This window comes from Phoenix dactylifera, chromosome 16, assembly GCF_009389715.1.
Source record: "Phoenix dactylifera cultivar Barhee BC4 chromosome 16, palm_55x_up_171113_PBpolish2nd_filt_p, whole genome shotgun sequence".
Taxonomy (NCBI): Eukaryota; Viridiplantae; Streptophyta; class Magnoliopsida; order Arecales; family Arecaceae; genus Phoenix; species Phoenix dactylifera.
Genome location: NC_052407.1, coordinates 9025116 through 9038593, shown reverse-complemented (window position 1 = coordinate 9038593; position 13478 = coordinate 9025116). Strand labels below are relative to the sequence as shown.

Below are 13478 nucleotides of genomic sequence, written 5' to 3'. Positions count from 1 at the left end.
CTTATGTAATCCTTCTCAATAACAAGCTAATGGCATCATTCAAGCCTGCAACATATTGAGTAATAGACGCTACTGTCACAAGCAAGCCCGGCTTAATTCAAACAACTAAGGAATCTCTACTTGGAAAAAGTCATCAGAGACCAACAGTGGGGAAAAAAGAGAGGAAAAAAGGAGATGCATTTGAGAGATTGAGTTAATCCTTCGATCTGCTTTTGAGGTTTGGACAAAACCATTGCTCGGTCACAAGATTCAGTCTGCTTATTTCTACTACTGAAATTGTTTCGTCTTCCAGTGCACGTACCAATTCTTCAACCTAACAATAAATTCACCTGTGAAGGAATTACTCGCCATCTCCTGTTCTGTAACAGGGAGAAAATTTGCTAGAGATAACCATCCCAAGGAGGCTTCTGCAAATAGCCCGGAATAACTGATCGTGTGAAATTGACATGCCATCTATTACAGCACCACTGGCCTCTTCAGCACAGTGGCAGAGTACAGTAAACCTATTGTAAACACAACAATGATGTCGCTGATTAGTTGACTGATTTGCATGATGGAAAGATCAATAGAACAATATAGCCCTTGGAACTCCCGCAGCTTCACTGTACAACATGTCTCCAATCTCTCAAATATGGGATTGCAAACTTATTTTGTCTTCCAGACATGGTAGAACAAAATCTCTTTTGAGTCCAATCCTCAGGAGAATCTCTTGCGGATTGCTGATGCCAGCCGAGTGGATAATTCACCACCATTTAAGATGAGATAAACTATAAATGCTGCATATACAGCTATGGCAATGCACACAATAGAGCCAAGCAATGTGCCATGTATTTCAGAAGAGAAGAATTCCAGCAAGAGGTAGCCGTTGATTATTATTAGCAAAGCAGCGACGGTCCAGGTTACCATCTACAGAAAAAAAATGGAACGATGTATAAGAACGTTACGGCTAATAAGTACTAATGTTTTACAAATACAAACAAGCACACAGCTCTATAAGGCATCAGTACTCTAGTGCAATAGCAGTAAATTACATATTACTTGAGATCAATATCGTGATCTAATTCTGTTACAAGAGAAAAGAACAGCAAATGATAGAAAAAACACATAAATATATAAACATAGAAAAGCAGAAAGGTAGTTTACCTGTCTTAAACTAGAAAATTTAAAACGTCATTTCAGTTATGCCATTGATTGTGCCATACAATTCAAACTATCAGAAGTTCACATCCAAATGATGGCATAACTTCTCCAATGTCAACTCCAAAGTGAGATAGAAAGGATTACATTTGATGTACTCTAGTGCATCTTTGGCAACTTAATAGCTCTATATTCATCACTTTGTGCTGGTACCGAATGAACCAGTTGGAACGACAAAACTTGCAAAAGATGAGATAGTGCAAGCACGATTCCAAAGTAAATTTTCTTATACACAAACATACACATGCACAAATTCACCCACATGCATGCATGAACACATATCCAATGCTCACACACAAATGCATACCCACACACGCAGGCATATATATAAGTTAGCTGCAAATGGTAGTCTTCAGACCCATCTAAACTCAACTTGGCAGCATTAGGTGGTCAATTCAAGGTCCAAATTTTAACCTAGTTCAAGGTTCTAGTTTCTAGATAACCCCACACAAAAAGAACTGGTAAGTACCAAGTAAGAGCAAGAAAGTCAAATGAAAATTGTCGGCTTTATAGCATAAGTCAATGCAACTAGATCACTGCCACATATCTAATATTTGTTCCACCATCTTGTAGGGTAAAAGTTATCATGTATGATACATCCTTACTTTTATATATACTTGTAGTGAAGTACTTCTCTAATATTTATACAGTTATTTAAGATTGTAAAAAAAATGCTAAATAGAATAGTTGGCCAAGCCAACTTGGTTTCTTAACACAAATTTATACAATTGTAATGGATATCAAAAAATCCTATCACCATGCACTTTTTCATGCTTTGAGCATTCATAATTTTGTTTTGTAACTCAAGACTTGTATGCATTATTCCTGCAACAGTACTTTCCCATTTAGATTCATCTCGAAAAGTTCTTGTTTGCAAGAATTCTTTTAATGGCCTTCTTCATATTGTGAACGGACATACATGCAGCAATTTACAGAGGCATATGAAATTAGATGATACTGCTTACATGAACTATAATATGATATCATTTTAATTTATTTTCTGCTCTTTCCATGTCTTTCCAACATTTTCATGTTATGTTATTGACCTTCCTTCAAGAAGGACCTTTTTATTGTCTTTAAAATGATAGACTTTTGGGCCTCCATATTCCACAAGACAAACCAAGTACTAAACTGTGAATGTCAAATCTAATATGTTTAAGAAACTTACAGAATCCATGCATTAAAATTAAAATTAAAACTGATTAAAGTAAAACTATGCAGATCTAGCTTGTTAACCTGTACATTTCCAGATATATTTACATTCTAGCCTTACAAGAGGGAATGTTTCTCTTTCCAAACATGTTATGTGCAACATTTCACATATGAAATACACATGTTGATATCCCTATATCCCTACTATATTCCCATACTTTTCATACATTTAACTGATAGTGATGTAGAAACAAAAGGTCAAATAAATAAATATCTAGCATCAATATAAAATTGGGTGCACTATAAAACATCTTTAGTCACCTTCCTAACATAATTAAAGAAGACAAAAGAGCCTTAAAATATTTTGAAATTGACAATAGTAAAGACAAAACGATATGTAGTTTCTTAAGCAAATTTGAGATTTTCTTATAAGAAGTTTATATGAAAAATAAATGATTGACTAGGCAAGAGGGGACGCATTGCCTTATCCTTACAGATGTCATAGGCTCTTTGAACCGAAGTTTTATTTACTATTGAACCTTTTTAAAATTGTCTTGCAGGGAGGAAAGCCCATGGACATTTAACAGGACTTAACTCCCTGATTTCCCTACCCCCTTTCCCTTCGTACAATTTTGAACATTTAGAATCACATATTTTTCACAGATTTCTGTTGACTATATTCATATTAAAAATAACCAACAGCAAGCTTTACACATTTTATTATAGAAAGAACCAAGAATGCTTACAGATTTCACCAGTAAATAACACATAACTATACTAATTTAGTAAAGATGAGTATATATCATGCAATACAAGGACAACATTTGGGAACAGCACTACAGCAAGCCATATTCTCCTCATTAACTGGAATTTATACACATATTGTCCTCTGTGTGTGTGTGTGTGTGTCTGTCTGTATGTCTGAGAAGTACAATGGACATGCCACCATTGCAAGTCAAACTCAAGATTCCCTCGACTACAAGCACTCAGAAGAAGGGTGCCAACCAGCTGAGATAGGTCCAGTCGGCAATTTTAAATTTTACTTACCATAAGGGTAACGGAAACGTATACCACAGATCCCTATACTATAGAGAGTTAGAGACCCTATAAAACAGAACACAAACTGAATGAAAGACAATAAAATCATCCTTCCCCTCACAATAAATCATTTCCAGAGAGAACTAAACATAGAAATATGAGAGAGAGAGGGGGAGGGAGGGAGGGAGGGAGGGGAACCGCAAGCAGTTGTCTAATTCAAATCACATTTAAACCAGACACTTTCTTTGAAAGTAAATTTTGAAATGAACTTTCAGATAAAATTAAGAATAACACAAATAAAAATAATTTTTTTTTAGAATCATATACCATCATTTTCTTTCTTCCTAATGCAAAGAATTGAAATGATACGTACTCTAACTATTTATATGTGGACTTCAGCTGAACCAAGAGTATGTGATAGTTTGTCATATTATGATGTGATTTTTTCAAGAAATATCAGTTAGTCAAAGGCTCATTTCAGCACATCTCTCTCTCTCTCTCTCTGCGGGCTAAATAAGAGTCAGTGCTTGACACCTTGAAATTATTAACCATCATTTCCTAGCTGAAAGTGCAAACCAATTGAAACAACCAGTTCTTTAACTAGTTAGCAGTGAAATTCAGTTAAAGAAAATCAAGGAAACAATTAAAATTTTGCTGATGGTGTATACCCCTTTTTTCTTTGAGATAGCCAAGAATACTCCTCTTTTTCTTTATTTTCCCACCATTAGTGGATGCCACTTAAAATAACTCATTTTCAAACTAATAATGGTGAATTCTAGTATGACAAATAAAAACACGGTTATAATGTTGCTGAAGGTTTACAGTGTTTTCCTCTTCTGAGAAGCAGCAGAAATTTTTACGACAGAACACACAAGAGAGGATAGCTCCTTCTACCTTGTAATGAGAATTGAATAGGTAAAATAAAGAGGCAGTTTCTTTTTTGCAAGAAAACATGCAAGAGCGAAGGAAGAGGAGGAAGATAGAACACACCACTGCAAACCAGTTGCAAGGGAAATAACCTAGTGTTCCTAAATCCTCATGAGAAGTACGAGGAAGAATCCTCAACGATGCTTCCATTTCTTTCTTTCTTTACTTCACACCATAATACATCCAAGAATCCACCATTTTCTGACTTTAACGAGCAACATAATAATAGAAGGAGAATTTGCAGTGTGAGAAGAAATATGCCATATCTCATCCTCCATGATGTAATAATTGTTTAGGAGATACGACTTTTGGCAAGATCTTGATCTTTAACTATAAGACCCTCCCTAAATCACCTACTGACAAAATAGCTTGAAGTTATGAGGTACTGCAAGGTTCAGTACCATCAAAAGCCCCCAGGTAAGAATTGAGTCCAAAAGGAATGAGCACGAGCATATATAACTATTAGTGCAGCTAATGTAGCTGCACAGTATAGTGCACAAAGGCACATGAAATGTCAAGCATTGTTAATAAAAGCATTCATATTTGATAAACGGCAACAGTCCATTCAGATGACAACTTAGTTCCTGTCTGTGTTGTAACAAAAATGCACATTAGATAGAGTTGTATCTAGAGCAAATATCTGTAAACATTGTTAACTTAGAGTTTTTGGGGTTTACAAAACATTCCATTAGGTCAGAGTCCTTTCAACACTAACCTATAAGACTAGCATGCTTTATGTCTTCATCTAGATCATATTTCAGGTGTATCATATTCCAAAAACAAAGTTATGGCTGTACATCAAACCAAATGCTTTAGATACAGAAATGCATGTTACTCTTGTTAAAGTTTTACAAGTCTCTGAATGCAGCAAGAGAAAGATGAACATCAATTAGCATGGTGTATACAATATGTTTACAGTCAAGTAGGGAGTCCAGATAAGAAATAACTGATTATACATACATACACACATACATACAGACGTGTGTGTGTATAATGCATGTGTGTAAGAACATATAGTTATAAACGCAGTGTTGTCAGTTAAGATAAAATTCGACAAGCATTATTAATGTTTCAAGAAATGTTAATGCCATACTAGACAGATCCTTTTCAGTTCAAGGAAGTTACCAGATCAACTTCCATAAAGTACTATCTATGCTATATCCAGGGGATTTAAATTATATAACATAATGTGTCGGTTCCGTTCAAGGTGTGGCACAAAAGACACACCATACAAAAATGCCCAAAACTATGGATGCATCCATGTGAAAGAACAGGAAGCAGTGCTGAAAGATATGCTAAAGCAATGTAAGATCCATGAAAGAAATTCCACAATACAAGTCGTAGATTTACTTTTAATTGTTTTATACTGATAAATAGATGTACTTCTAAAACAAGAAATTTGATGAACAAAGCTAACATAAAAGGTTCAATTTAGTTAACACTCTTGCTAATTAATACGTTCTGTGCAATTTGCATGCATATTTATCCAAGTTTACGTGAAAGAACAATGGATTAAATATTAAAACAAAAGCCAAAATGCATGAAAGGGAAGAGTTTAAGATAAGCATGATTCGATCATCTGTATATCACTCGTTTTCTGAATGATTTTGCTACTTCCAGAAAATATGAAAATTTAAAAAAACTGTCTGACAAAACTACCTTACTTTTAGACCAGACGCATATCTTTTAAGAGATAAAACTGTATACTGGAATGATGAAAAACTCTCAAGAAAATTTAGTGAAAAACAATAAACCACTGGCTAGCCAAGAAATAAGAAGCAAGGAGCTAGCAAAAAACAGTCATGACAAAAAGCAAAATATATGTAGCAATAACACATACTTAAGTAACAATTTAATAAAAGCATTATGTTCATAACTTACTTGAATAGTAGGGCCAATTCTAAAAATTCCCATAACTTTCTCCCTTGATGCCAATGTGAGAAGTGGGATAAGTGCAAAAGGGATCTGAACAGATTGCAGCACATTGAGCCACTCATTTAAAATATCCAATGCAGAATCAGACGTGTCAAAAAATAAAGCAACAATTATAGTTGGCACAATTGCAAAGCTTCTAGTAATCAATGCCCTGACCCATTTCTTCAAGCGAAGATTCAGAAATCCACCCATGATAAATTGTCCAGCATAGGTGCCTGTTATCGTACTGCTCTGCCCAGCTGCCAATAACCCGACTCCCCAGATGTAAAGAATAGGAAATCGCCCTCCCCCAAACTTCTCTTGTAGAAACTGCCCAGCATTCTCAAGACCTATACTGTTAGCTTCTTTAGTACCATAAAATCCTTTAGCGAAAACTGTTGTAACAAACAAATTTATTGCGAAGGAGATGATCAGGGCCACAGTAGACTCTATGGAATAATAGTTTAGTGCTTCTCGAACACGGTTTTCTTTGTTAGGGTCAATCTTTCTCGACTGTACGAGAGCAGAATGCAGAAATACATTGTGGGGCATAATGACACAGCCCACAACCCCAACAGCCTGCCTTATAGTATTCGAGCTTAGTTTTGGAACCAATACACCTGTGAAAAGGGACAAGGGATCCACTGTAACTTGAAGGGCTTGATGAAGCAAAAAAGGAAACAACCCAAGAAGCATAGTCTGTATGACAAATTAAAGCATCTACCAATCAGAAGCTCCTTCCCACTGGGCTTGGTTTCACCAAACATCCAAGCAAAGGAAAAGGCCACCGTTGCAATGAGAAATGCAAAAACAGCTTCTAGCTTCCTCACACCATAGTTCTCAAGGAACAGAAAAATAAAGCTGCCAATAAAATAGTGAATATAAGATCTCCATTGATGATGTTATAACATACTTTAAATTCCGACGAAAGAGAAGTAGGGCTTTAGACAATGGAAATGGTTACTGAACTGACCAATATTCTATAGAATATTCTATTTTGCAAGAGAAATTATCTCAACTGTATCAAAAATATGAGTTTTAAGATCTCAGAATATTCCATTCAGATTCCACTAATCATTTTTTGATCAATAAAATACCTTCTCGCTATTCATAAAATACATGAAATGCCTACGTATGGACCCTTTGCAGCTGATATTAGGAAGGATTTGAGAAATCAGATCAGGCGAGAAATTTTTGAAGATTATTCAAAATCCAATATTCAATTAGTCAAATTTTGGAAACTCCAGAAATAATTGATTTATGGAAGCATTTCAAATGAGGTACAAAAAGCTGCTGATCTATTTAGGAAAGAATTTTTAAGAAAATATAAAATTCTAGAATGTAAAGAAAGATTTAAGAAAAACTTTGACCCTTCAAATTAAAAGTGGGCCACTAATATATCTGGGATCTAAAAATGGAGTGAATATGGACTGGTTGTAAAATTGAAGAAAGTAGTGATGTAAAGAAATTCAGAAGTCATCATCAGAATAAGAAAAATTTTCCATCCAAGTTCTTCAAACAGGTGCATATCGCCCTATACCACCGTACAGTACCAAACCGAGATACGAGAGATGTACCGAGTCTTGGTACGCCAAACCGCTTCCACTTTGGAGGTACCAATATTGTACCAGGATAGTACCAATATTGAGTCTAATACCAAGATGGCAAACCGTGCTTTCTATGATATTTATTTTAAGAACTAGATTCAAAACAATGCTATCTATTTAGGAAAGTCAAATGGACTGAACATAGAAATAACATTTTATAGTTGTATCATAATATTTTTTTCTACTTTTTTGTCCCTTGAATGCCAATTGCACGTGCCTGCTTACTACTTCCTAGCTCCTCAATGGGGTAAAGCCCTATCTCTATATCTATTAAATAGAAAGGAGAGAGAAAATTCAAACCCTCTCTAAAGTTCGGGAAAATTAGAAAGAAAATCATAGAAAAAGCGTCTGAAATATCCACATTTTTTTAAAAATAATAAAAATAATCTACATATGTTAAAATTTTTCAAATATGCTAAAGATCACCATACATAGGAAAAAGTATTTTAGAAAGGTGTATAACTAAAGATGTTAGAAATCACCATGCAAAGGGGAAAAAAAAAATTAGGAAGTCATGTTAAAGTTAATTTCGATAAATTTTCTTTTAGAAATATTTCCAAGCAAATCACCATTAGCTTAGAAGTCTTGCATAAATTTTTTAGGAAGTCATGTTAAAGTTAATCACCATTAGCTTAGAAGTCTTGCATTTTTAATGGCCGAAACTCTAGCTGTGTAGTAAAATTTGCAAATCACCAAGCAAGAAGCTATAAAAGTGAAATTTATCAAATAGATCCAAGCTTCTGTCCAGGTCTTGATAGGATTGAACATAAAATATAAAACTTCAGAAAAAGTTAAGCTTAAACTGTAATGCATCATTTAAGAAGCAAAGCCAAATTATATTAAACATAATAGATTATTAGATTCTTAGTCCTACAAGGGAAAGAGAAAACACCCACACATTGAGGGCATCTAATGAAGCATAATTTGAAAAGTCTCTATCTTTTTAACAAGGAGAAACAGACAGAAAAAAAATCGTGATAAAAAACCAGTCTTAAATTAAAGCAGAAGAACATAAAACATGAACTTAGCTTCTGTCTCACTCAAAGAACCAGAATTCCGAAGAACGCTAGAATTTTGGCATCCAAAACAACAAGAACCGGCACAGATCTAAACCAAGAGAGAGAAAGGTACCCAGATCCTCACCAATCCATGGCGGTGATAACGACCCCAGCCCAAAGCGGCAGCACCCCGTGGCTCAGAATCTTGATAGCAATAGCGCTCCCGATAACCTCCTGTATATCGGCCCCAATCATCGCCACCTCCGCCATGAACCAGAGCGCCAACCTTGCCCAATCAGGATACTCCTCCCGGCAAAGCTCCGCGAGGTGCTTGCCCGTCGCAACCCCGAGCCTGGTCGACAGCAACTGGATCAGAAGCCCCATGGCCGTGGCCCAGAACAGCAACCACAGCAGCGAGTACCCGGCAATGGCGCCGGCCTGGAGGTCCCCTTCCAGATTCCCTGGGTCCAGGAAGGCAATGCTCATCAAGAAGCCGGGGCCGGTGAAGAGCCAGAGCTTCCGCCAGGAGAAGGGCGGGACGCCGCCGGCGTCGTCGTCGCCGGAGCCGGAGATCCGGACGACAATCTTCTCGCGAGCGTCGTAGGCGCGCTCCTCAACGTCGTCTTCCTCCTCTTCGTGGGGATCGGGATCGGTGGAGCGGGAAGGGAGGAGGGAGCTCTCCTCCTCGTCGGCGGAGTGGGAGGAGGCCATGGGGGAGAGAACGCGGAGAGGGGAAAAGGAGGGCTTTTTATTGGTGCTGGGAGAGGGAGAGGGAGAGGGAGGGAAAGGGGGAGGGGGGACGGGGAGGTCTAAATCCGCCGTGCGGGCATTTGCTGCTTTGGTCGGACCAGCGGAGTAGGCCTCCATCCCCTTGGAAACATCCTCTCTTTTCCCCCACTTTGTATACACATATATATATAAAAAAGAAATTTACATGCACATCCTTCTCTATATATGAAATTATATAAATATTCTTATCAACTAACTATTTACATATATCTCCTTACAAAATACTTATTTTATATATATATATATATATATATATATATATATATATATATATATATATATATATATATATATATATATATATATATATGCATGTGTGTGTGTTTGTAGATATTGCATATATACCTATATCATCTAACGCTATTAAAAAATAAATGGCTTAAACTTAAAATAACCGAAGTATCCTTAGGGATGGACATGCAAAAGAAAAATTATAAGAGTATATATATAGCAAGTTTGTGAGAGTATTCATATAATTTCTCATATTTAGAAGAATATATGTTTAAAAAATTTATAAAAATATGATCAAAACTTGGTTGAGACTTGCCAAGTCTTTCATGATTCGATTGGATTGACAAGTCACATTATTATTATTATTTTGTTTAAGAACTTAACTAGATCAAGTAGGAATATTAAGTGGTCCTTTTGGTAATATTCTCCATTTGATTTTGATAGACTGATTATTATTGAGTCTATAATATCTTTATATTCTTCATTATTTTAAAAAATTAATGTATATTGCATTGAAATTAATTATAGATATTTAGATCAGTAAAATGCTTTTAGTGATTTATAAATGTTGAGTTTTTGTTTGTTTGTTGAGGCGAGAATTTCATAAAGGCAACATAATTTATTCTATAAAAATTGATACTAACATGAGATCATCCGACATGATAATATTAATCTTTTTTTTCATCTTTTTTAATTAAGAATAACTGAATTGTTTTTACTGCTGATCATATTGTTACTGGTTTTTTTTTATTACATACTCTCATAAATCTGCAAAATTATATTAATACCCTCATATTGTCATGTAATTGTTATTTATATATATACCATTATTAATTTATTTTTTCTTATGTCTACCTGTAAGGGTATTTTAGTTATTTTAAATTTAAACTATTTAATTTTATTGACGCTAGATGGTATAGGTATAGATAATATATATATATATATATATATATATATATATATATATATATATATATATATATATATATATATATATATATATATATATATGCAAATAATAACTTTATAAAAGTATTTATACCATTTTGTATTTTAAAAAGTATATATGCAAAAAAATCTTATAAAAGAAAAGTTTCCACTATCTTAGTCTAGTGGTGCGAGAATAAATACCAAGAGCTGCATCAGTGGGAAATATATAAAGTTATGGTTTCCAAGATGCTGCCTCCATGCTGCTTGGGCCTAATAGAATAGTATTCCTCTAGTTTTGCAAAGGTAGCGTTTTGCTGCCTGAGGCACTGCCAGAGATTTTATTTTCTATATATTAGGTGCATTCGTACTTGTCAAGTATGAGTCACCCGCTCTAGCACAAAAAAAAAAAGAGAGGGTAGCATGCTGGCATCACGACATAAATTAATAAAATTCAAAATACCCATTGATAATATTCATATTAGTAGATTTTTTTAATCATTATTTTACTTGGTTAAATATTTTTTAACTGATAAAGTTTAAAGTCAACATTTAAATATATAGTTGTTAATCTTGAATCTATCACTTTGGTCGAGATTTCATACCTGTCCAAAAAATATTGGCCCCGATCTTGGAAAATCATGGTCCTTTCCACACTTTTCTACTTCCCATATCCATCTAAACAAATCAAGATCTCAATTCATTCTGATCCTGACCACGGCAACTGACATATCAAAATTTAGAAAAACATGCTCGCGGGGCATAACGTTACAAATTAGGTGTGGATGGGGTTCTTTTACTTGCACACAAGGACTGTATGGTTGTGTACCAAGAGAGACCGGCATTGCTAGGAAATTTCCTCCCTCCTTATTGAGCATTGCCGACGAAAACTTGGATGATCCTGGTTTTCACAGCACTAGGTATTACTTCCACTTCTCGTGAGTATCCAAGGTTTCTTATAAAAAAATGAATTGATTATAATAAAGGATCTTCGCTTTTGGACGAGGACTTGAAGTACAACCATCTTTAATCAAGTTTACTATTTTTTTTGGTAAAAAAAAAAAAAAAAAAAGATGGACCACATCCTTGCATTTCTCGTCATGAACGAGACTTGTCGTTCAAGCACGAATACATCCAATAAAATCAGAAAATAGCAAGTCTCGAAGCACTTTAGGTAACTCTCTCTCTCCGACCCATAGAGTATTCCGAAGTGACTGACATATAAGATGTCATCCAGTCTGTGACCCTGTTAACCTCTCTAAATACATGCCTAGCCTGAACGATCACACTGTCACTCACCATAACCTAAATATTTCACTCTCCTTCTTGAGCAAGTTACTTCCTCACATGCATACTCTTAAATGTATGGTACATACCAAGTTCTAGTAGTAGATAAATTTAATCTATAGTTATGATATTTCAACAATAACTTTTTTTTTCCGTCTTTATACAGTTTAATTGACTTTTTACTATAAAAATGCAAGCATAGGAGTGTAGACAACTAATGATTGTTGAATCAGGAGGATCTCTAGTATTTGAAACCAGTCTTGAAGCGTGAATTAACACTGTCCTTAAGCGAATTTCCCAAAACAACTGAATAAAAAGTTTTGTAGAATAAGTTGTTTTTCATCTGTGAAGGACATTGACTATTTATAACTCTGAACCAACACAACTATTGGAACAATGTCAACATAGCTCGTGCAGTTATTTTGTATAAAACGGATAAAAACTGCCAATCTTTGATTAATATAATATTGGCTTTCTCTCCACAAATTTTTACCAAAAAATTACTTGAACATGTATAGGATATGAATGCTTATAAAGTTATTTAAAAAACTCTATACAAGTAATGTGGGACTAAAATTCCTCTCAACATTACAAACTACTAAAAGAAAGGAGATTTCCAACAATGATTCTCCGCATAACAAATACAAACAAAGCACATTAAGAAGGTTGGATGATGGAAGCAGGGAATCCCGATAGAGGAATCTGGAGGGAGACCGGATGATGGATAGGGGGGAGGGAACCAAATGCTCTCTCTTTTCTAAAGAGTTCATGTTAAAAAGGGGAAACAAAAAAGCCACGCGTGTTTGTGTGTGTTTAGTTTTTTTTAAGTCTTAGCCAGATGGACAGAGATTATGGTACTTTAGCCAGAAAAGCTATGACTCGTTTGGTTCGTTAAAACAGAATAAAAAAATAGGCAATAAAAAAATAAAAAATATATTTTTTATTTAATTAGAGTTTTAAAAAATAGAAAAGTAGTATTTTCATTGGAATAACATTCTTACGTTTTATGAGAAAAAAAATTATTGGAATTCTTTTTTAAGAAAAAATATCTTTAAACATCAAAATCTATGGATAAGATTTTTTTTTTTATTATGGGCATGTTAGATATTTTATACAACTTTTTCAAAAAAATAGCTGCTTAACCAAATAAAAGTCACTCTAAAATATGTCATTTTTTCATGATCAACTAAATATACCAAAATTATTTGCTTAGACAGCATATTTCTAAAAATTATTTTTAAAAAAAATAATTCTGATGAGGATTTTTTTTTTTTTTAATGAACCAAATGAGAAGAAGGGTTCTTCTATCTCATGTAAAATACTGAACAGCAAATTTCTCTGTTTGGAGCCTGCCATGATCTTGGATGCCAAAACAAAAAATTCCATTTTGGATTCGTAGAAATCATTTTGC

The 13478-nt window shown here is 34.6% G+C and overlaps 1 protein-coding gene across 1 annotated transcript; it reads right to left on the bottom strand.

The window, feature by feature from the left end:
* Positions 1 to 9717, bottom strand: LOC103700819 (metal transporter Nramp6-like). The gene is made up of 4 exons (XM_008782697.4): positions 8979 to 9717; positions 6953 to 7089; positions 6196 to 6848; positions 1 to 906 (listed from the first exon to the last, which is right to left on the bottom strand). Exons 1-4 carry the CDS (start codon positions 9698 to 9700, stop codon positions 697 to 699), a joined length of 1722 nt encoding a protein of 573 aa, XP_008780919.2. The 5' UTR covers positions 9701 to 9717; the 3' UTR covers positions 1 to 696.
* Between the last annotated feature and the right edge of the window lie 3761 nt (positions 9718 to 13478).